The following is a 19904-nucleotide window of genomic DNA, read 5'->3' as shown; positions in this document are numbered from 1 at the left end:
TTTTATCATTTGTTTTAATGCCTCGTCCTCTTTCAGCGTGAGCCCAGGCTGTGGACAGCCACGGGCAGGTGGCCGCGCAGGCAGTGCTCCACAGGGAGCCGGGCCTGCGACTCTGGCCGTAGGTCCTACTCTCGGCCTCTGTGCCGGGGCTCCCGCCCTCCCCGTCTGCCCCTGAGCTCAGCCATCGGGTGGTGCTGCTCCAGAAAGCACCCACCTGTCCTAGGGCTGGACTCGGCCACCCCCACTGGGCACCAGGTAACCCTGACCCTGCTGGGAGAGTGTCCTTGCACTTTGCGAACCTGGAGAAGCCCCGTTTCGTCTGATGGGGTGAGGGAGGTGAGTCCCAGGGGTGGCACGAGAGCAGGGCTCACAGCTGTCTCTGGGTGTCCCCGCGTGGGTCCGGCGCCCCCCACGAGGCCCTCTGTGTCTGGAGAGCTCGGGCCCCGGCCACCTTCCTGCCGCAGCCTGGGCCGGTGACCCAGGGCACTTGGCCTGCGCTGCCCGAACACCAGCGGCTCTTTCCTTGGGCCTTCATGGTGACACCACAGCACGCAGCAAGAGAAAGCCACGCCGTGGGCGGGCGAGCGGGAACCTCCCAGGCTCCTTTGATGGGGTCAGGAGGTTGGTATATGACCCCACGTCCAAAGGCCATGGATGGATTTAAAGTTTTAGGAAGAGCACATTTCTGAAATTCAAGGTGGAACCTACAAATCAGGCCCGTCACAAACTTTAGGCTCCCAGAAGCAATCCCGGCAGCACCTCGCCCGCCCTGTCCGGTCTCCCCGCGGCTGGGGGGCTTCCTCCACCAGAAGTACCGGTGTGCGTGAGAAGCCCCGGCCGGACCGCATGGCGCTCTGGGCTGGAATGCTCCCAGTAGCCCGCCTGCCCTCCCTTGAACCCTGCGAAGTGCCCCCTCCTGGTCCAGACCCGACCCCCTGAGCCTGGGCCATCAGGCCACAGTGCCGAGCCCAGCCCTGGGCGTCACCCAAGGGTCAGAGCAGCAGGAGAGCCACAGTGAATCGGGGCCCCATGCCCCGGCCCCCAAGACGGCGTGGTGACTCCTCCCCCAGAACCTGCCTTAGAACGCCCCGGAGACCCGAGCGTCCACGAGCAGGACACCAGCGAAGGCGTTCTCCCTGCAACCCACACGTGGCGCTGAGCACCTCTGAAAGACAGACCCTGAACCGTCTTCCCAAGAGAAACGGGTTCTGCCTTTCTGCCCGCCTCCTTCTGGCCAGGCGTGTGACAGTCCTCCTAGGTGTGGGTGGCAGAGAGCGTGAACACCGCGGGGACAGCTGAGCAGAGCAGCCCTGGCCCTGAGCCGCGTGGACCCCGAGTCGCCGTCTCCTGTTCTCCTACCTCGTTTCCCAGCAAAGCAGAGACGCAGGCTTCCGAGGCGTCGCAAATGGCTGTGAGGTCATGGCCCCCCTCCAGCGCCAGAACGATCCGGCCGCCAGCCAAGCCCATCAGCTGCTTCGTCAGGTACCCGAAACCTGCAAGGGAAACGAGATCCAAGTCGAGGGCAAGGCCGGGCCATGGCGCCGACACCTGGCAGTGGATCAAAGCATCCAGAAGTGCATCACATCATGTTGCAGAGACCCAGGGGCTGGCACACGGAGACACTTAATAGAAGCCAGGCCGGACTGTAATAAATTCATTGAAGAATTTGGGTTTGGGATTCTTTCTGATCTCCTTGGGAATAGGAATTACGATTTCGGAGCTTTGATTTCACGATGCCGCAAACCATCTCGTTTGGGGGCGGGGAGGACCCCGGGGGGAGCCCCTCATCTCTCTCCTGCTGGAACCGCAGAGGCCAGGGGGCAAGAGCAGGGCAGGGCAGCTGCTAAGGCACGGCCATGTCCATCCCAGAGCCCGGGGGTTTCTGGTCAGCCGACGTGCCGGCACATGCGTGCACACATACGCTCACACACATCAGCACCACGTGCGCCCCTCCAGGGCTCTTGTACGTCCGCGTCTGGGACATCTGGCTTTCATCAATAGCCACAGTCCTTCCACCGCACCCATGTCATCCTCCCCCTGGCAGAAAACGCCCGATGGGTCATGATATTTCCACCCTCGGCCAGAACAGTCTGACATTTACTAGGGAGCCAGGGAAAACGAGGCTGCGGGACTCCTGCCCTCGGCCCGGTCACCTCGTCAGCCCCTCGCCCCCCCACCCCCGGGAGGTGGACTCCGAGAGGCTGCCCTTTGTTTCCGGCGTTCTTCTCCACGGACCTACGCTCTCCCCGTGCGGGGTGAGGGACAGGCTCTCCTTCACCATCTGCACTGACGGCCAGCACAGGGCCTCCAGGGCCTCGCGTGAGTCACCAGGGCCGCGTCTAGGAGCCCCGGAAGAGCCCCAGGCACCTGGACCACTGCGGCACCCGGGGGGCTGGGCAGTGTGGCCGGCGGGGGCGGAGCTTTCGTCTCTTTACAATGTGCTGTGACAGAGCAGAAGCAGAGGCCCTCCTCCCCTCCGACTCCGAAGTAAACGGGCTGCCGGCTACGCCCGTCTTCCCGGGTTTGAGGGTCTCCTCTCTCAGTCCCCCACCCCATGTGGGAGGACAGGTCTCAGGAGCACTGTGGACCCGGCCGCCAGCTGACAGCACCAGCACGCGGGCCCTGCGCTTGCAGGCTGCACAACCTCATGCCAGCATGACCTCTGGGCAGAGACCCCCGCGGTGGCTTCCCGCTCTACGTGGGCTGTTCCCCCGTGTTCTGTGGGGGTGCCGGCGTCGTGCTTTTGGTAAGATGTAAAATGGAGTTTCCTTCCGCTGCCACTAAAGAGGAAGCCCGGCATACCCAGCGCCTCTGACGTCTGATCCCCAAAACAGCAGCATCCCCCGCCCCATGCACTTGGGTCACCTGCAAACCCGACTTACATTTGGCGGAGAGGTTGTAGCCTCCGAGGGGTGTGGGGTGGCCCTCCACGGCGTCGAAGCCCGATGACACCAGCACCACGTCTGGGGCAAACTCGTTGGCGATCGGCATGACTACAGTTCTGCGAAGGGTGGGAGGAGGTGACACAGCGTCAGCCGAGGATGCAGCTGGGGAGGAGACTGGACGGCCACCGACGCCAGCCGTCAGGGCCTCGAGCTCACCGCCCAGCACCGGGGACGCAGGACTGCGTGGCTGAGCAGGTGCTCTCCTTCCACTGCCCCCTCCCCCCTGCCAGGCCACACCGCGGGCTACGGACGACTGACCAAACGACCCACTGCTCGTGTGCCAGGGGGATGTGTTAGGCTAGTTAAAAGAAAGCTAACACTTAGAATCTCTAAAGGGAAAACCGATGACCAAATTTAAGAGGACTGACCGATCATAAATTTAAACACAGAGAAGTTCAGCGGTAAAGTACATTCGGGAAACAAGCGGAAGAATCTCTACCTGAAAAGCGGGGGAAAAGCACTGTTAACACAATGCCCCTGCGCCCCCAGCTCGCAGCCTAATTGTACCGGCTCGTCCTGTAAATCACGCTTTGGTTGAGAATGGAGAGACCCACGGCAAGTCAAGTGCTCGTGTCTGTGCCCTGAGCCGGCTTCACTGCATCTGGAAAACCATCCCTGACTTTCTGTCTCCTTCCTGCCCCGTGCGGGTGGGGTGGGCAGATCACGGCGCGGGGCCTGGGCTCCAGGGCAGGCCAAGCAGGGGCCACGTGGCTGCCGGCGCTGGCAGCCTCTTGCTGACTCGGCCCCTCATCCCGGGCTGGAGGAGCCTGGGCATCGCACCGTGCGCTGGAAAGCCCTGCCTGCTGCCCTGAGCCACCGGACAGAGGGGCTGCCTTCGTCTCGCAGCTTCCCCGGACGCGAGCCCAGCTCGTCACCTCTGAGGCCCCCTCCCACCCCAGGTCTTCAGAGGCCCGCGTGCGAGGGCGTCAGTGCACTGGGCACGGCCTACGGTCCCGCGCCACGTGCCGAACTCCAGAGAGCGCCACGGCCACAGGGTGCAGGGCGGCCCGTGAAAGCTCCCACAGGTTCTCGTTCAGCTTTTACTAAAGAGTGAGACTGCCACTTACGTTGGCAAGGTCAACCCCAGAAGACAACAACTTTGGCCAAAGAAACAAAATGCTCAAGACTGAATGTTTCTCCATCCAGAAACTATTCTGAATGGCAATCCTGTTGAGGAGTCCCTCTGATTTCAGGTGGTGGAAGGGCCGAGAACCCCAGAGAGCCACACACAGGTGAAGACCCGGCCGTCCCTCTCTGCAGGATCCGTGGTGCGGAGCCAGGATGCCCCGGCCCGGCTCCAGGGACCATGCACCACCTGGTGCTGGAAGACCCCAGGGGCGCTTCCCAGGGAACGTCTGTCCTGTGATGGGTCAGGTGCTGGGAGAGTCTGCCATAAAGACCCGCACCGACTTCACACCTGGCACTTCGCTCACCAAGAAACCCACCTCCGGAACTAGGGAGTCATGGACCAGGTGGGCCTTTCAACATCTCCCTGCTTTTATTTTTCTTTCTTCTGAAGCTGCACCCAGTTCAGTTTCCTCCGGAACTGTCTGCACAGATGATGAAAGCAGCTTCAAAGGACCCAGGCTCTGTGCCTCAGGGACCACACCCCGCTTTGGGGGCCCAGGAACACGGCGTGTGACTCTAGACCAGGGGCTGGAAAGCGTTCCTGCCAAGGGCTAGAGAGTATTTCCGTCTTTGGGCCACGTGGTCTCGACACCACCCTTGTCACGGGAAAGCAGCCTCACATGATGCGTGAGCGCATCGCCGTGGCTGTGTTCCAATAAAACTTTACTTAAAAAACACATGCTGGGACTCGGCCCATGGGCCGCCGTTTGCCAACCTCGCTCCAGACTCCTGCCATTACAACTTTGGTAAAGTTCTACCACGCATGACAACAGCCCCAGCTTTTAATGTTTCTTTGTGCCACTGGGACGCTGTCACGAAAGTTCCCAGAATCTGTACACAAAGTAGAGAGCGCTGTCTTTTAAACACAGCATCTGGGTCAGAGCAGGCCTGGAGTACGTGCTAACAATCCTGCCACGGGGCCGGAAGTGAGGAAATTCCTGGTCCAGGCAGGGAGGAGGGAGAGAATGCCTCGGGGATCCAGGAAGAACTGCCCTCTTTCATCCCCACGCCCAGCAGATGTGGTCTGTCTTCCCAAAGGTACAGGCCACCGTCCGCCCGTGAGGACCTGGCGGGGCTCCACCACAAGGGCCTTCATCATTCCAGGGAGACTGGTTTTCAATTATTTTAATGAAGTTCTTGTCACATAAACTTTGTCTTCAGGCCGGAGACCAGTTTCAGCCGTGGTCTTGGTATGGATTTTAAAGCCAAGACAGTTTTTCATTGAAAACCGCAGACATTTCATGCAGACACCAGCTCATTCACAAAAAGCTTCGGCAGCCGTTTTGAAGCAAGTTCATGTTGGGGGGCTTTAGTTCTCTGCTTTGAAGTATCGCTGAGCTATCGCGTTTCTAATCCCCCCACAAAATTAAAAAAACAGCCCTGTTAGAATCGTAATTAAAGGAAGTTAATACCAAGAGGGTCTCTGGTGTCTGTGCTTGGTGTGTGGCTTCACCCCAAAGCCAATCATAACGAATTGTAAAGCACAGTTGACCCCATGTGTGGGTGTGTGGTAGGGTGTGTGGGTGTGTGCGCAGGGTGGCAGGTGTGGGTACATCGTCAGGCACGGTGTAAGCAGCTGACACAGTTGATGTACGTGTACACACATACTCACTGCATTTTCCTGATTTGGGACCCTCTAGGTTGTAATCCCAAACACTTGTTAAAGTAAGAAAATCTGAAATGGTGCTGTATGCCAGGCGTGTGCCGAGTGGGTCTCCAGCACTGATTTTCAGTGAGCCCTCAGCCCCAACAAATGTCACCTCCCCTCGACGGGACTTGGCTTCCTCACAGGTGAGAAGAGGGCTGATGGCGGCACTCCTGACAATCCCACCGGCCTGCCTTCTGGACCCCGCAGCGTCACCCCACCCAGGACCCTCGTGCCAGAGGGAAGCTGAAAGCCCATCACCAATTAATAGGTTCTGCAAAGGAAATGGGAAACTGGCCTTACATTTTATTTCTAGAATGAAATTTTAAGGAACAGCTTAGCCTGAAAATAATAAGATGTGAATATTTGCTGGAGGCCTTCTCTCAAACCACTGCTTTAAGGTGAGTGTGTCCGTGGGGTCCCCTGTGACCTTCTGCAGGGCAACCGAGGGCAGAGGGGGGTGGGCTGGGAGCGTCCCAGCGTAGCAGACCACTGATCGTCCGCTCACAGGAGGCGAATGCGCCGACCCCTGAGAGAAGAGGTGGCCGGGTGCAGCCGTCCGAGTGGGAAAGCGGGGAGGAGGTGGTTGTAGGGACGAGCAGCGTGTGTCCCAGAGCCTCTGCGCCCCTGGGGCTCATGCTGGGGGTGGAGCTCAGGTGGGCAGAGCCGTGCAGACCACATGTGCAGCTGCGGCCCGTCGCCCTCCTGAGGCCTCCTCTGGGCCCGCTCCTGCGGCCTCTGCTCCAGACACCACACTGTGCCCTCCCCTCAGTCCTCAGCTCGCCGGCCGGGCCACGTTGCCACGGAGAAAAGCTGGGCTGGGCCTCCGCTGAGGGGCAGGCGGGCACGGCGGGCTGGGTGACGGGGCGGATGTCGCTGACGAGCCAGTTCCCGCTCGAACCGGCCAGGGCCGCTCCGGGAAGGTGGCAGTGCCAGGTGGTGCTACGGATTGTGTCATAGGGTGGTGCCACAAGCCACCCTATAGCCTCCGGTGATCAGATTATGGGGCGTACCAACACACCATCTCCAAAACCCACAGTGGAATCTAAATGCAAGAGCTGATTCAATACTCTGCTTCAACTTCTAGAAAGAAAGGAACTTTCGATTCATCCCCCAACCAGGGCCCTACACAAAACCCACCACACTTGTGGCCCGCACCCGCTGGGGGCACACAGCCTGGCGTGGCCAGCGGGCCGAGGCGCTGTCTTTGGGGGCTGTGCTCACCCACGCCGGGGCCTCCACCGGAGCCGGGGTTCAGGCCGGGTCACTGCCCCTGGGTCCCAGCTGCCCCTCCAAGTGCCCCGGAGGCATGGTCCACACAAACTGGCCCCTGGAAGCTTCACCCACACAGGCCCCCTCCCTCACTGCCGTGCTTTCGGCTGGTCTCGCAGTTAAGCATCCCCAGCCGGGAGAGCGCCCGTGAGCTGGAAGCACCAGGCAGAGGATACCGGCTGTGGCGGAACCCTGAATCCAGACCTGGCTTTACAGGAGGTTGTGGCCTGGGTGGTACCTGACAACACAGTTGCAATAATCACAGCATTTTGATCATTGAAAACTTCCTTTTGTTGTACGTTGTGCAAGTTCTTGCTTTGAGGGCCAGGGCGAGGGCAGGTGTGTCTCCTCTGGGATCTGGGATCTCCGCACACCTGCACGGTAGGCGTGGCCTCTGAACCTCCCTGTTTTGGGGTCCCCCGCATCCTTTCAAGACCCCGTCCTCTCCACCAGGACTGCCAGGCGAGTGGCTGGAGCAACCTGCTCGTCAAGCAGCCGAACTCTGCTGCGAGTCAGAATCAGAACAGAGACGGTGATGACGGGAGCTCAGCTGCCCTGGCCCGGCTGCCCAGACGGTGACGCCACGGCCTGTCGGGACAGAGTTGGACGTGGCGGGCAGGCTGAAGCCCGTCCACACTGGACGCCGTCCCTGCTCCTGCCCCTCTAGGCCCGGCCACCCTTGCCCACGGCCCCCCTCCCACTCCGGAGCTGCTGCCCCACAGGCCGCGGGGGTCTTCGCACTCGGCTCGCCCCGCCTCCACCTGCTGAGGTGGGGACGCTCCTCCCCCTGCCCCTGCAGCCTCCTGGAAGGGGGGGTGGGTGCATGCCTACTCCAGACCCTAATGTACTCTTGCCCCCTCCCGCCCCTGCGCTCCAGGTCCCTCCCGTAGCCCCCCAGGAGGCCCCGTGCCCGCCCAGCCTCCGGCCCCCGCCAGGCACCATCCTCGGGCCTTCACACGGGTGGCACGGAGGCTCTCAGAGCACGCAGACCCAACCCCCTCACTGCTCCCTTAGCCCACAGCACTCAGCACCCCTTCCCTTCGTGTGCCCTGGGAATGAATGCCAGAGGCCGTGAGCCTGCCGAGGGGCCCGCGACCCACCCCAGCCTGAGGAGCGGGTCTCTGCAGGGCCGGGCAGGACCTCGACGGGGGGCGACTCACCAGGCACCTCCCGGGCCTCTCCCGCCGCCCCACGGGGATGCTTACCTGCCCGCCTGCACCCCCAGCTCCTGTTCCCCAAGCAGGTGCTTCCTTGGAAGCACAGTCTTACTGTCTCTTCTCCCCACAACCCATACCCAGAACATTCTGTCCGCCCCCCCCCCCCACCACCACCCAGGCTGTCCTTCCTGGGTTGCCAGTGGCCGCCCAGCTGCCAGACTGGGAACACTTTCTGGCTTTTTGCGTGAAAATCTGCTAAGGCTGAGGGTCCCAAACCCCACCTGGAGCCCGCTCCTCCTGGCTCTCTTCGTGGTGTGCCCACCCTCCTCCCACGCCAGTGTCCTGAGACCTCGCTGGACCCCCCCGCCTTACTCCCCGCTCCGGCCAGGTGCCCTCATCCTTCCTGGGCTCGCCTAGGGGACCCAGCGTGGTCCCGCCTTCCTGGGACAGAGCCTGTCACCGAGCTGTTGCGAGACTGCTGGTGACCGTGCAGGCCAGGCCCTTGAAGGCTCCAGAACCGTCGGAGTCAGACAGGCGGGTTCCACCGTCAGGCCTGCTCCTGCGGGCACGTCACCCTCCCCGACACCCCATGCCGGCTCTTCCTCCGGGGCTTGGCCGGGAAGCTCCCTCACCTGAGGGCAGGTGTGAGCCCCACTCCATCATCACATGCTCGCCTCACCTGCTCGGGGCTCTAGAGCCACCCACGAGGACGGTACCACATGTGCCCCCTTTTATGCAGGTACAGTGATGGCTTGCTGAACACGGGATTGTGAAACTCTTTTGAGTTTTTAGCTAATATGTTTTTGCTTCTAAAATCACTGCAGAATGTCCTCAGACAAACTCTCTACATAGGAAAAGACGTGGATGCCCTTAAAGAGATATAGAATTGCCTCTAGCAGGTTTCAAGTCAATATCTTCATAGCGGTGAGAGCTGGGCCCTCGGGGCACAACATTTCTGGAACAGATACGCCATCGTGAATGCAGCCAGTGCCACCAAACTGTACACCCGCACGTGGTTCAAACAATATGTTTTATATATGTTTTAGCACAACAGAAAAAAAAATGTTAAAAAAACCCAAAACATAACTTATGGAAGAAACAAAAGAGCCTCAACCTTCGTGCCAGGCCGGAAAGGTCAGGGTAAATGAAATGAACCTGCCCAGCTGCTCAATTTAAAGGCAACTCTCACTCACTAAGAGATTAAAGCTTCCACTCTCGAATATCCAGCTTCAGTGCCATCTCAGATAACCTTTATGATATCGCATTTAAACCCAAACTACGACCTAAGAGCACGAACAATCCCAGCTCTATCTCTGTGCACTGCCAGGCGGCAGGTAAGTGAGGGGTTAAGAAAAGTGCATCATTATCTCCTGGCCCGGAGGCCTCAGCCCTGCTCAGCAAACTTCAAAGCCACTGGCCTGGCTGGTTTGAATTAAGGTTCCCTTTTCTCCTACAAGCCTCCAAGCCCAGGAGAAAGTGCCGCTGCCTCTGGATTTCATTAATGGCAATTTTCTTATCTCTTCTTCATCTCGGGCTTGATCTCCTGAAATGCAACGAGGCAGGCGTGGGTCTGAGCACAAGGTGCTGCCTGGAAAGCATGAAGGCACGCATGTCCTGGGGCCCCCAGGGAGCGGGGCACAGGGAGGGAAAACGGATCCTGACCCTCCTTCCCCCATCCGATCGATGCCCAGGGAACCATAAATTGTAAACTTCAAAGTGCTACTTTACATTAAAATCAATAAAAAAAAATCCTGAAACAATTTTCCTTTTCAAAGAGGCTATTTGAGCTTTACAAAGTTCATTTGATAGGGCACCATCATGTACACGCTTGGCAGAAGACTAAAACGGAATGTCAACAGAGACTCAAGAGTGAAAGGTCCATCTCAAAGCTGGCGGGGTGGGGGGGGGTGGGGGGACCTCCGGGACCCGCCTTGCCTGCCCGCTGGGCCGGGTGCGGGCCTTTCTGCCCCGATCAGAGTGCCCAGTGCACACTGAGTCAGGCCCTGGGGACCGATCCAGTCGGAACCTGGCCTGAAGGAAGAGAGAACCACCACTTTTATCGCTTTTATCCACAGTTTAAAGAAAGCCCCTCCTTCTCTGCCTTCACCAGAATTCAGCGACACTGGGTCCCCCGAGGCCCCAGAGTTCACTCGGGCTCTATCTATGCCTCTTACACGGAGTCCAGACCCTTTACCTCTAAGGAAGCCCCCTAAGAGGGCCGGTTCTCTTGGGGGAGGTGACAAAGTGCTGGTGGCCGGAGGGCATCTCAGGACAGGCAGTGACAACCCCGACCAGTGATGGTGGGTTCAGATTTCCTGAAGCTGATATTTAACTATGTATATGAGCAGCTTTCAGATGTGGTATCCGTCTGGGGGAGTCCTTCTCCCCTAAATAAGTGAGGGCAAAGGTCAACATTACATTACATCTGATCAAGAGGAAGAACAAACAACAAAATTAAACCACTGAGATCAGAGGAAAAAGCGAGCCAGGTGATGATCAGGGCAGGCCTTCTAAGGAGGTGATGGACTTGCTGGACCTCCTGCCCTATTTGCACAGACCAGTTTCATTATTGGAGCAGTTTCACTGTTGAGCCGTTATTTCTATGAACTAAGTGGTTGGGGAAGAGGCCTCATGTCGGCCGAGCCACCCTTGGGGCCAGGCCTTTGCATCACCAGACCCGGACACCCACCCTGAGGCTGGGGACCAGGACCCAGTTTCCAGATGAGGAAAGCAGATGCTGCGAGGGGTCACGTGACCCCCGCCCCCCAGCATGAGGCAGGGTCCTCGGCCAAACTTTTACGGGTGTGTCCTTTGCTGGAATCTCATCTGCCAGACACGACACACTTGTGCTTACACGCACACGTGCACACGCACCCACAGACACACACACGCCAACGCAGGCACACACGTGTCCACACAGAGGCGTGTGCATCACACATACACACACCACACATGCCTGCATGCAGGACAACAAGAGCACGCAGTCAAAGAGAAAGGGAGAAAAGGCCTCTGGAAACTTCATGGGATTCCAATGCCTGGTGCAGACATGGTGCTTTTAACAAAGACTGAGGTCTGTCGGCTTCGCCACCAAACAGAACTCTCCTCCTCCCGAGGGCCCCTGGGACCCGCACTTGGGCAGGTGCTGCCCCCCAGGCCACTTGCTCCTTCTCCAGCAGGAAAAGGAAACCTATGCTCTGAGCACCCATTTCTGGCCACAGGAATCCCTTCAACCTGGCCCAGATCAAAGCAGAAATCACCATTTGATGACAAAGGCAAACACTGTGTTTTACAACATCACCCTGCAGCCCGAGTCTAGCGGCCCAGCATACCGTGAAGGAACCGGGATGAATGGGGAGTCGTCTCTCGATTTTTATGTCAATAAAGGAGGGATATTTATTTCTGTTTCCCATTATCTCACAAAAGGTTTTTTGGAAGAAATATTAGGAGATTATGAGCCCTTTCAGATTCGAGCACCCGCTTTTCATTAACATAACATTTTCTGACACCTTGCCTCGGTCTCCATCACTTTCTTACTGTTAAGACGCGAGACAGATTCCTGTTTTCCATTTAATGCACAAGACGGGAACACCACAGACAGAAGGTGAGAAGACAGACTTGAAGGTGCCACCTTTGGCTTAAAGAGCAAACTGGGAGAAGCCCCAGAGCCTGTTCCTCCAAAACGCAGAGACAGAAAGGTTGGTCCCTGCAGGCGCATGCTCACGGCGCTGAGGGCCCTGCCCGGGGACCGTGTGGCGGGGGGGGGGTGGGGCTTGCTCACGGAGGAAGATGAAGGTCAAAGGAAAACAGTAAACCCCGCAAGAGCTGCAGCCATCAGGGAATTCCCGATTGTTCCCTAAATGCCCCAAGGGGCAGGAAGCCGGGACTCTTACCTGAAGGCTGCCAAGTACTCTGCGTCTCCCATGGGGGGGTCAAGGCCGCCGGTGAAAGCCATGTTGACGTTGAAGCCCACGCCGGGCCCCGTGCCCACCTGCATGGAGGAGAGAGATGGGCGTCACGGGCCGTGACCCCAGCGGCCCTGCCGGTGCACCCCTAGCCTGCCCGGGTCCCCAAGGCCCGGACACACTGCCTTCAACGATGGACCATTTTCAGAGGCAGGGCCCCCGTCCCCCTCCACGGGTGGAGCGTGTGGGGCTGCCCTGCCCAGGGGAGGGGCCGGCAGCGTGCACCCACAGGGCCCTGCGAGCAAGGCTGTCCTTCCCAACTTCCTTCCCAGAAGGAGACCCAGAGGCAGACGATCCTTTTTCCTTGGGTGGGATTCCCCACTGTCGGGGCCTCTTTGTTCAGAGTGTGGGGCTCTGCTGGGGCATCGGGGTGTCCCACAGGATCCTGTCACTCCGGGGCCCACCGTGTGGCACCGGACAGGTGAGAGGATGGCCCCGCCCAAGGGACAGAGCGAAAGGCGTGGCTTGGAGATGCGTTGCGACTGCACACAGCAGCCTCTCCTGCAGGACAAGGGCACCCCACTCTCACCCGTTCATAAATTCTGCAGTCTGTCTGGATTAGAACCAGAATGCTCTCCTGTTTTCCATCTGTACTTGGACAAGATAAAGCCCACGTGGGCACATGCGATGGAATCATGGCTGACGGCTGCCCCCCATCCCCGCTGGGAGCCCTTGCTCTGCGTTGCAGGTGTGGCTACACCTGTTCTCATGCCCCCTCCAAGGCCCAGCACAGGATGGAGCCCCGCTCACCTCGTCAGGTGCCCCGCTGCCCGGGAAGAAGTTCCCGTCATCGTAGCGGTGCAGCGAGATGTACAGCACGCTGGGGTCACTGTAGAAGGCCTGCTGGGTCCCGTTCCCATGGTGCACGTCCTGGAAGGGCGGGGGGGGGGCGACTCAGCGCAGGTGCCCTCGGGCCCTGGCTGACGATCCCCGTGGCTCGGGGCCCTTGGGGCCCTGGAAAGAGAAGGAAGATGCCCCAGGTGGCGTCCTCCTCGCCCGCACGGCACCCCATGGGGCAGGTTTGGCGGGTGTCTCAGCTTCCCCGGAGGCTGCGATTTTCCAGGCAAAGTCATTTGATCAATTTCTTGTCACAGCCGGGTGGGTGAGGGCCGGGGAGGTCGCTGACCGTGGCCGCTCACCTGCTCCGCACTGGACCCGGGGGTACACGGGAGACCATCCCCGGGGCGGAGTGACGGGGGTGCCAGGCCCCAAACAGGAACGACAACCCGCTTCTCCGAATCGCAGTGACCACGTGTTGAAACCACACAGCGGGGCGGCCCGCTGCATACAGCGTGCACACTTGAGGGCTGCACACGAGTCCGTGATTTTAAACCCCGGGGAACTGCTTAGAATCCTTACTCTCTTTATGAGAGCTGCCTGTGCTCATTATAGAAAAGTGGAAGGACAGCTGTAAGTGAGGAACCGGCTGGACCCCACTGAGGCCCACCACCGCCGAGGGGCGCGCACCAGGGCCTTGGCGCTCACACACCACTTGTGCGCTGTTGCACGTGACAGCGGAGCCCTCACACGCGGTTCAGCGACAGCACCAGATGGATCATCCACTTTCCGCAGGGGCTTCAGGCACACCCACCTTCTCCAGCACTCAGCTGTTACACGTGCCCAGCATCTCTGACTGCTCCCCAAGGGGTGCTAAGGGAGGGGCCCCTGGGGCCAAGGCACCGGGCGTGTGAAGACTGGGCTCCGCAGTCCACGCTGTGCGGCCGTGGCACCCAAGGGCCCCTTGACCAGTGCCGGCCGCCCGGAGCTTGGGGGTGTCCCGGGCTGTGTTCTGGTTTTTCTTTTGCCAAAGGAGAAGGACTTCGCAGCATAAAAGATAATTCCACCCAATGTACCTGATCTTTTTAACTAAAAAAATTGATGAAATAAATCTTAAATACCAAAGAGAATGTTCCCCCTGCCCCCACCATATACGGCTTAAAAAAGAAGAGTAAAGTGAACACCTAGAATCCCCATCTCCAGCATAAGACTCCGTATATCTATTTTTGGAGTTCAGTTATTCTATAGCGTTTTTTCATAGAGTTTACCTTTGAGGCAGTGGGATGGTCAGATGCGGCCCCTCCCATGGGAAAATGGGAAGGAGGTTAAACCAGCGTAAATTGGCTCCCCTCTGCAGGGAAGGCCTTTACACCGGGAGTGACAGTGATGCAAAGCTGCCACGTTGGCTCGGGGAGGGCGGGCCACACCCTTGATCCCTGTCAAGGTCCAGGCTCGACCCCCTCCTGCACTCCCGCCTCTCAGCGAGGTTTTGCAAGGATTGCCCTTCGGCTGCTGCCCTCAACCACGGGCCTATTTCTAGACACTTCAGGAGCCGGGATATTGGCAGGATCGGCTGTTTGAAGCTGTCAAACAGACTCCTAACAGGTTTGGGCTTTTACTTTCTGCATCTTTGAGGTAGTTTCCAGAAAGGTAAGGCCCCCAAATCCCATTGCCAGTGGAGATGGAAAAGCTCGCCTCCCTCTCCCACTGTCTGCGGGGGAGATAAGGACGGGCCACTCACCCAGTCCACCACGAGGGTCTTGCTCACACTCAACCTCTGCTGGAGAAGCTTGGCTGCGACGGCCACGGAATTGAAGTAACAGAACCCCCTGGCAGGCGAGAATCAGGAGAAATAGAGACAAATTCCGGGCTCTGATTAGTTTTTCTTCAACTTGCGATAGAACATTCTAGAATCCCACGAGGGTCTAGAATCCCACGAGGGTCTAGAAGGTGGGGTGAATGCGGGGCTCCTGATCAAGCAGTTTGGAAATGTTAACTGATGCTGATCATTCACACACACACACACACACACACATGCACACACACGGTCCCTGCGTGCAGGCTGCCAGCGCTCCCAGGGTGAGAGAGTCCATCTCACTTTATGCCCCCAGGACATCTCCCAGAACATGCACTGACCGACCTGTCAAGAGGCACCGAGGCCCACAGAACACCAAAGTTACTCATTTGACTTGCTCACTGCGCATCTTTCCATATTCTAAGATGTATAACATTGATTCTAGAGAGTCTCTGAGAGAATGAGAAAAACAAGCTGAGAAAGTGAGTCAAGTAAAAATGAAAATCTCCTAAACCTGAATTTCCCTTTGCCTGAATCACCAAAGAAAATGAGAAGCCTGGGTGGGTCTGTTTTCGGGCTGTAGGCTGCCCGGCGGGAAGCCTCGTGACCCAGCAGTCGCCGCCTCTCTGGCCGCGCTGGCCCCAGGACCGAACTGTGCGGTCTCCAAGGGCCTCCACGGACGTGTCCCTCCATATTCCATCTCGGTCCATCTGCGCCCACCCTTCAGAATATCTGACAGCTCAGACTCGAATTAGAAAGGTGACCTCAGCGAAATGCCACAATCAGTGCCCGCTCCTCGGTCACGTGGACCGTTCCGGGCCAGGGACACGGTGGTGACGACAGCTCCCTTTACGGTGAAGGGTCCCTTCCTGAAGCCCGGCCCCGACGCCCTCACTAGGGATTCCAGGTGGCGAGGGCTCCACCGCCCGTTGGCTGAAAGCCAGGCTCCCGGTCCAGCACTGCCCCCGCGCTTCCTGCTTCTCCCCACGGCTCTGTCTGCACCATCCGTGCTTCACCAGCCGACAAACCAGCGCTCATTCCCCCAGCCACCGCCCGTCCCCTCGTCCTGACGACCCACAACACGGTGTCTGCTGTCTCGGGGCCCGAGGGCGAGCCCCCGACATCACGCTCGCTGAGGGTTTTCTGCGTCCACTCTGCGCACAACTGCCCTGGTCAAGTCCTGTGACTGCCCCCAGGCGGCTTCTCCTCGACCAGGATGGACCCTGAATCCGCACGTCAACCCCGCCACCTCGGCCAGTTTCTCGTGTGCACAGTCAGGGGTGCCCACGACCCGAAACACAGGCCAGAGAGCTGACCCCTGTGCTCATGACCTTGGGACTTCAGCCTCGCGGTGCCAAGCCGTGAGCAGGTCAGCTGGAAGGCCACACGTGAGCAGACCTGAGGCCTGACTGTGAAAGCTCTAGAACGAGGAAGCACCACGAGAACTCCTTCTGGGGCAGCTGAAGTTCCCTCTCCCAGGCCTGACAACGAGACGACTCCTCTGGACTCGCTTCTGCACACACGGCCACCCATCCTGCTCACCTCCACACGCCGCCCCCTGCATCTCTTCACCGGGACCAACCCTAACCAACTCGAGCTGCACGTACAGTTACGCCCTGCTGGACCGGCCGCTCGGGGACCGTGCACGGGCAGGCGCGAGAATGCCGCACGTCCCCTGCCCGAGAGTGACCGCGTGTGTACTTACATGGGCGTGCTCTCCTCCGCGTGGTGTCCTGGGGGGCGGACCACGGCAAAGCCATTCTACGCGCGACACCAAAAGGGAGAGATGCGGACAAAAGATTGGTTTCAGGTCAGTGAGAAAAGGCAGAGTGTGCGTGAGGACACGGTTTCCAGCTGCCTTCCGGGCACACAGACGTAGGGCAGGATACAGGGCTGGCTGTAAGCACTTCAAAGACATCTAGGTCCCTTCTCTGAACGAGGCCTGCTGGTTATCACAAATTACTAAGATAAAAGGTGAGTCCATCCCCGATTTTCTATCTTTGACAGCCTGCTGGCAAGGCTGGGAGCTGCTCAGCTGGGGAAGCAGGGTAGGAGTGGAAGGGGCACCCCGGTCCCCCTCTGATCATAACCAGCATCCCCAGGAAGCAACTTGACGGGAACCCTGGACGCAGATGAAACTGAGAAGGCTCGGCCTCTGCACAGATGCTGTGCCCTAGTTTGGCCTTAACGTGAATCTCTCTGCTGTCCGTGCAGCTCAGTTCCCAGGGGACTGAGTGACGCAGAAAACAATCACTAACGCTTAGAAGGAAAATCTCAGAGGCTGGAGAGGAGCTTCAGCCCCCACCCCTGCTTAGGACCCCTGAGTCACTTATGCTTTAAAAGAACCATCTGCAAACCATCCTGCAGCCACCATAATAAAAACGGTTTAGACAGGCACCCGGATCTCACCAGCGCAGGAAGCTGTGCGGTCGCGGTCTGTAACAGAGACCCATGGGTCGTGGACCACGCTGACCGGGCGTGGGAAGTGTACCCAGCCTGCTGCAGAGACCAGCTCAGGGGTGGACGGGGGGGGGGGGCACACTTAGTGGGAGCCCCACCTCGGCACGCTTGGCGCTGCCCAACTATCTCCCTGCTCCTGCACAGGACCCCGCCCTGCAGTTCTGCATGGGGATGCGGGCCCCAGGGGTCCCGTGCCCCGGGGGCCTTTGCATAGCAACCCCAAGGCTCTGTGCCCTTCCCGCGGAGCTGAGAGCTGACTGGCAGCGGGCAGCGATGGCGGGTGGCCTTCGGGTACGGTGGCAGGAGGAGACCCGGGCACACACGTTTGCAGCGAAAAGGAAGCTCCATGTCAGTGCCCCGATGAAGCAGTATAACTTATCAATTTCATTAAGCCTCGACGTCTTTTTAACACCCATGCAAAGAGATGGGGAGGCGTGTAAATAACCCGTGGGGCTGTCACCTCAAAGAAAACGACAGACAGTGGCTGCTGTCAGGGGTGGGATTTGAGCTTTCCCGTGAAACTGAGAACTCTGGAAAACTTGTATGCGGCCCAGCTCTTCCCAGCACTGAGAAGACCTTCCTGACGAGATGGGTGGTGACATTCATGGTTTCAAAGATTAGTGATGCTTTGGACACCGTATAATAAAATGTGCCAAGATTTGGAAGACCTACGTGATCCAGTGAGCCCCTATTTCTAAACAACTATGCACTGTGCAAACATCAGGATAACTGACTGGCTCCACGTGCGAGGCTGATGGAATTACTTGTACAGGAGGACAAGCTCGCTGATGCTGTTTTAGGGTCCACGCTGCAACTCATCTTCAAGAAGCTGTCACTTGTTGAATTTTGGCATAGCATCAAAGAAGAATACCCACAATTATCTGAAAAAGCTATTAAAATACTCCCCCTTCCCCAGTTCTGCATCTGTGCGAGGCCAGATTTTCTTCGTGTGCTTCAACAACACGTCACCAGACACGGAAGCAGAAGCAGGTATGAGAGTCCAGCTGAGCGACTAAGCTCTTATTATTATATTTAAATTAATAAATAGTTTAAAAGCCTCAGTTTTAAACTCTAATGAGTGGTCAAGGCTGAAGACACAACTCACAAAGACAAAAGCTCTTTGGGATTTTTCAGCCACTGTAAGAATGTAGAGTGTTCCCGAGGCCGAATTCTTTGAGAAATGCTGTATCATTACACGTGTTTTCACAAGCGTGGGAAAAGTCCCCTCGGGTTCAACGGTGATGACGGAGCTGGGTCCGCCCGTACGCCCCGTCACGGCCACCAGGTGCCTGTCCAGAGGGCGAGCGACGCGGGCTGGCTGTCCCTCCCTCCCTCCCCGGGCTGTGTCCTCCCAGGACCCCTCCCGCTGGTCCGCACTGACCTTCAGTTCCCCCGTGGCCACTTTGAAGACCAGCTCCACCACGCAGCCCACGGCCAGGCGGGCTGCCCCCGACGAGTGGACCTCGTTCCATATGGTGTCACTGTCCACCTGTGAAGACATCACGCCCGCAGTGAGGCCGGCGTCCTTGGTCACAGTCACCCCCCATCCCGGCCGGGTGGCCGTGCCGCCAGGGGCCCCTGTGCTCTGCCGCTAAAACCAGAGCCTGCGTCTCTCCGTGACTAATTACAGAACATACCCAGCTCACATTCGGGCTCACTTTTTTTTTTTTTTTGAAGACATGCCAAAAACTACTAAACAGAAAAAGAACAGTGAATGCACGGAAGATAGCGTCCTGCGTTTTCACCCCTTTCCGAGGTGTCAGTTCTTTTCTCAGTTGCTCCAAAATACTCCATATGCGAGGAGTCATGATGTCAAGGTGACCTAGTTCCCTTCCTGTTTTAACCGCAACGGCAGCTGAGGTACACTAACAATGAGCAAAAGCAAATGTAGCAAGTGTTAGAATTAGAGGTCCTTCCAAATTATGACTTTGTTTCATGCTGAATTGAAGGAGAAGCTCCAAGTGTTTGACAGGAGTCGTTAACGGGGACGGCACGTGGACGGGTGCGGGGAGGAGAATCCAGGCTCTTGGACACACACCAGGGGGCTCAGCCCAGGGGATGGCACACCTGCCCAGGTAGCTGTTCCCCGTCAAAGAGAAAAACGTGTGTGGCACAAACCTTTCAGGTAACTACTGTTTGTGTGTTGGTTTATCTACTTACACATTAGATATATTTTTTATTTTTTTATTTTTTATTTTTTTTTATTTTTTGCGGTACGCGGGCCTCTCACTGTTGTGGCCTCTCCCGTTGCGGAGCACAGGCTCCGGACGTGCAGGCTCAGTGGCCATGGCTCACGGGCCCAGCCGCTCCGCGGCACGTGGGATCTTCCCAGACCGGGGCACGAACCCGCGTCCCCTGCATTGGCAGGCGGATAGATATATTTTTTAAACTCTAGCTAACGTGGGCAGGAAAGAAGACACAGACTTGACGAGTCAGTTCTGCGGAGGCTGAGTCTCCTGCGGGAGCCTGGCAGGGGGGCGGGGAGCAGGGGCCACGATAAAGCAGGAGCCCCTGGTTCCAGGTCAAGGGGGCTGCCATCCCCAGGGCAGGGCAGCTGGTGCCTTGGCCGCACACACCCGGGGCTCGCGTGCCCTTTCTGTGGGTGCCCGAGCCTAGAGAGGGTTCTGGGAAGCTGTGAGGAATAAGCCCTTCCACCTGCAGCAGTCGGCCGGGCCTGGGTGAGACCTTCCTTCCCATGGCAACCTCTTCCAAGCGCTGAACGCTCGGGGCCCCGGACACAGAGGCGGAGCCGCAGGTGAGGGC

General features: G+C 58.3%; 1 protein-coding gene across 4 annotated transcripts in view; it reads right to left on the bottom strand.

Annotated features, from left to right (window-relative positions):
• The window catches only part of HDAC4 (histone deacetylase 4), a 292563-nt gene that overhangs the window by 14681 nt on the left and 257978 nt on the right, over positions 1 to 19904 (bottom strand). For 3 of the 4 annotated variants that reach the window (XM_082630080.1, XM_082630082.1, XM_082630081.1), the window contains exons 18-24: positions 18523 to 18630; positions 16387 to 16442; positions 14628 to 14715; positions 12860 to 12979; positions 12038 to 12135; positions 2883 to 3001; positions 1360 to 1493 (exon numbers count right to left, since the gene is read on the bottom strand). In XM_082630080.1, the coding sequence (XP_082486206.1) occupies positions 1360 to 1493; positions 2883 to 3001; positions 12038 to 12135; positions 12860 to 12979; positions 14628 to 14715; positions 16387 to 16442; positions 18523 to 18630 (723 nt within the window). Of the gene's footprint in view, positions 1 to 1359; positions 1494 to 2882; positions 3002 to 9907; positions 10179 to 12037; positions 12136 to 12859; positions 12980 to 14627; positions 14716 to 16386; positions 16443 to 18522; positions 18631 to 19904 lie in introns of those variants that run through there. The other variant, XM_082630083.1, reaches the window with a different exon arrangement.

This window comes from Mesoplodon mirus, assembly GCF_964341445.2.
Source record: "Mesoplodon mirus genome assembly, chromosome: 8".
Classification (NCBI taxonomy): Eukaryota; Metazoa; Chordata; class Mammalia; order Artiodactyla; family Ziphiidae; genus Mesoplodon; species Mesoplodon mirus.
The sequence above is the reverse complement of the archived record's forward strand: the minus strand, read 5'-3'. Positions and strand labels throughout refer to the sequence as shown.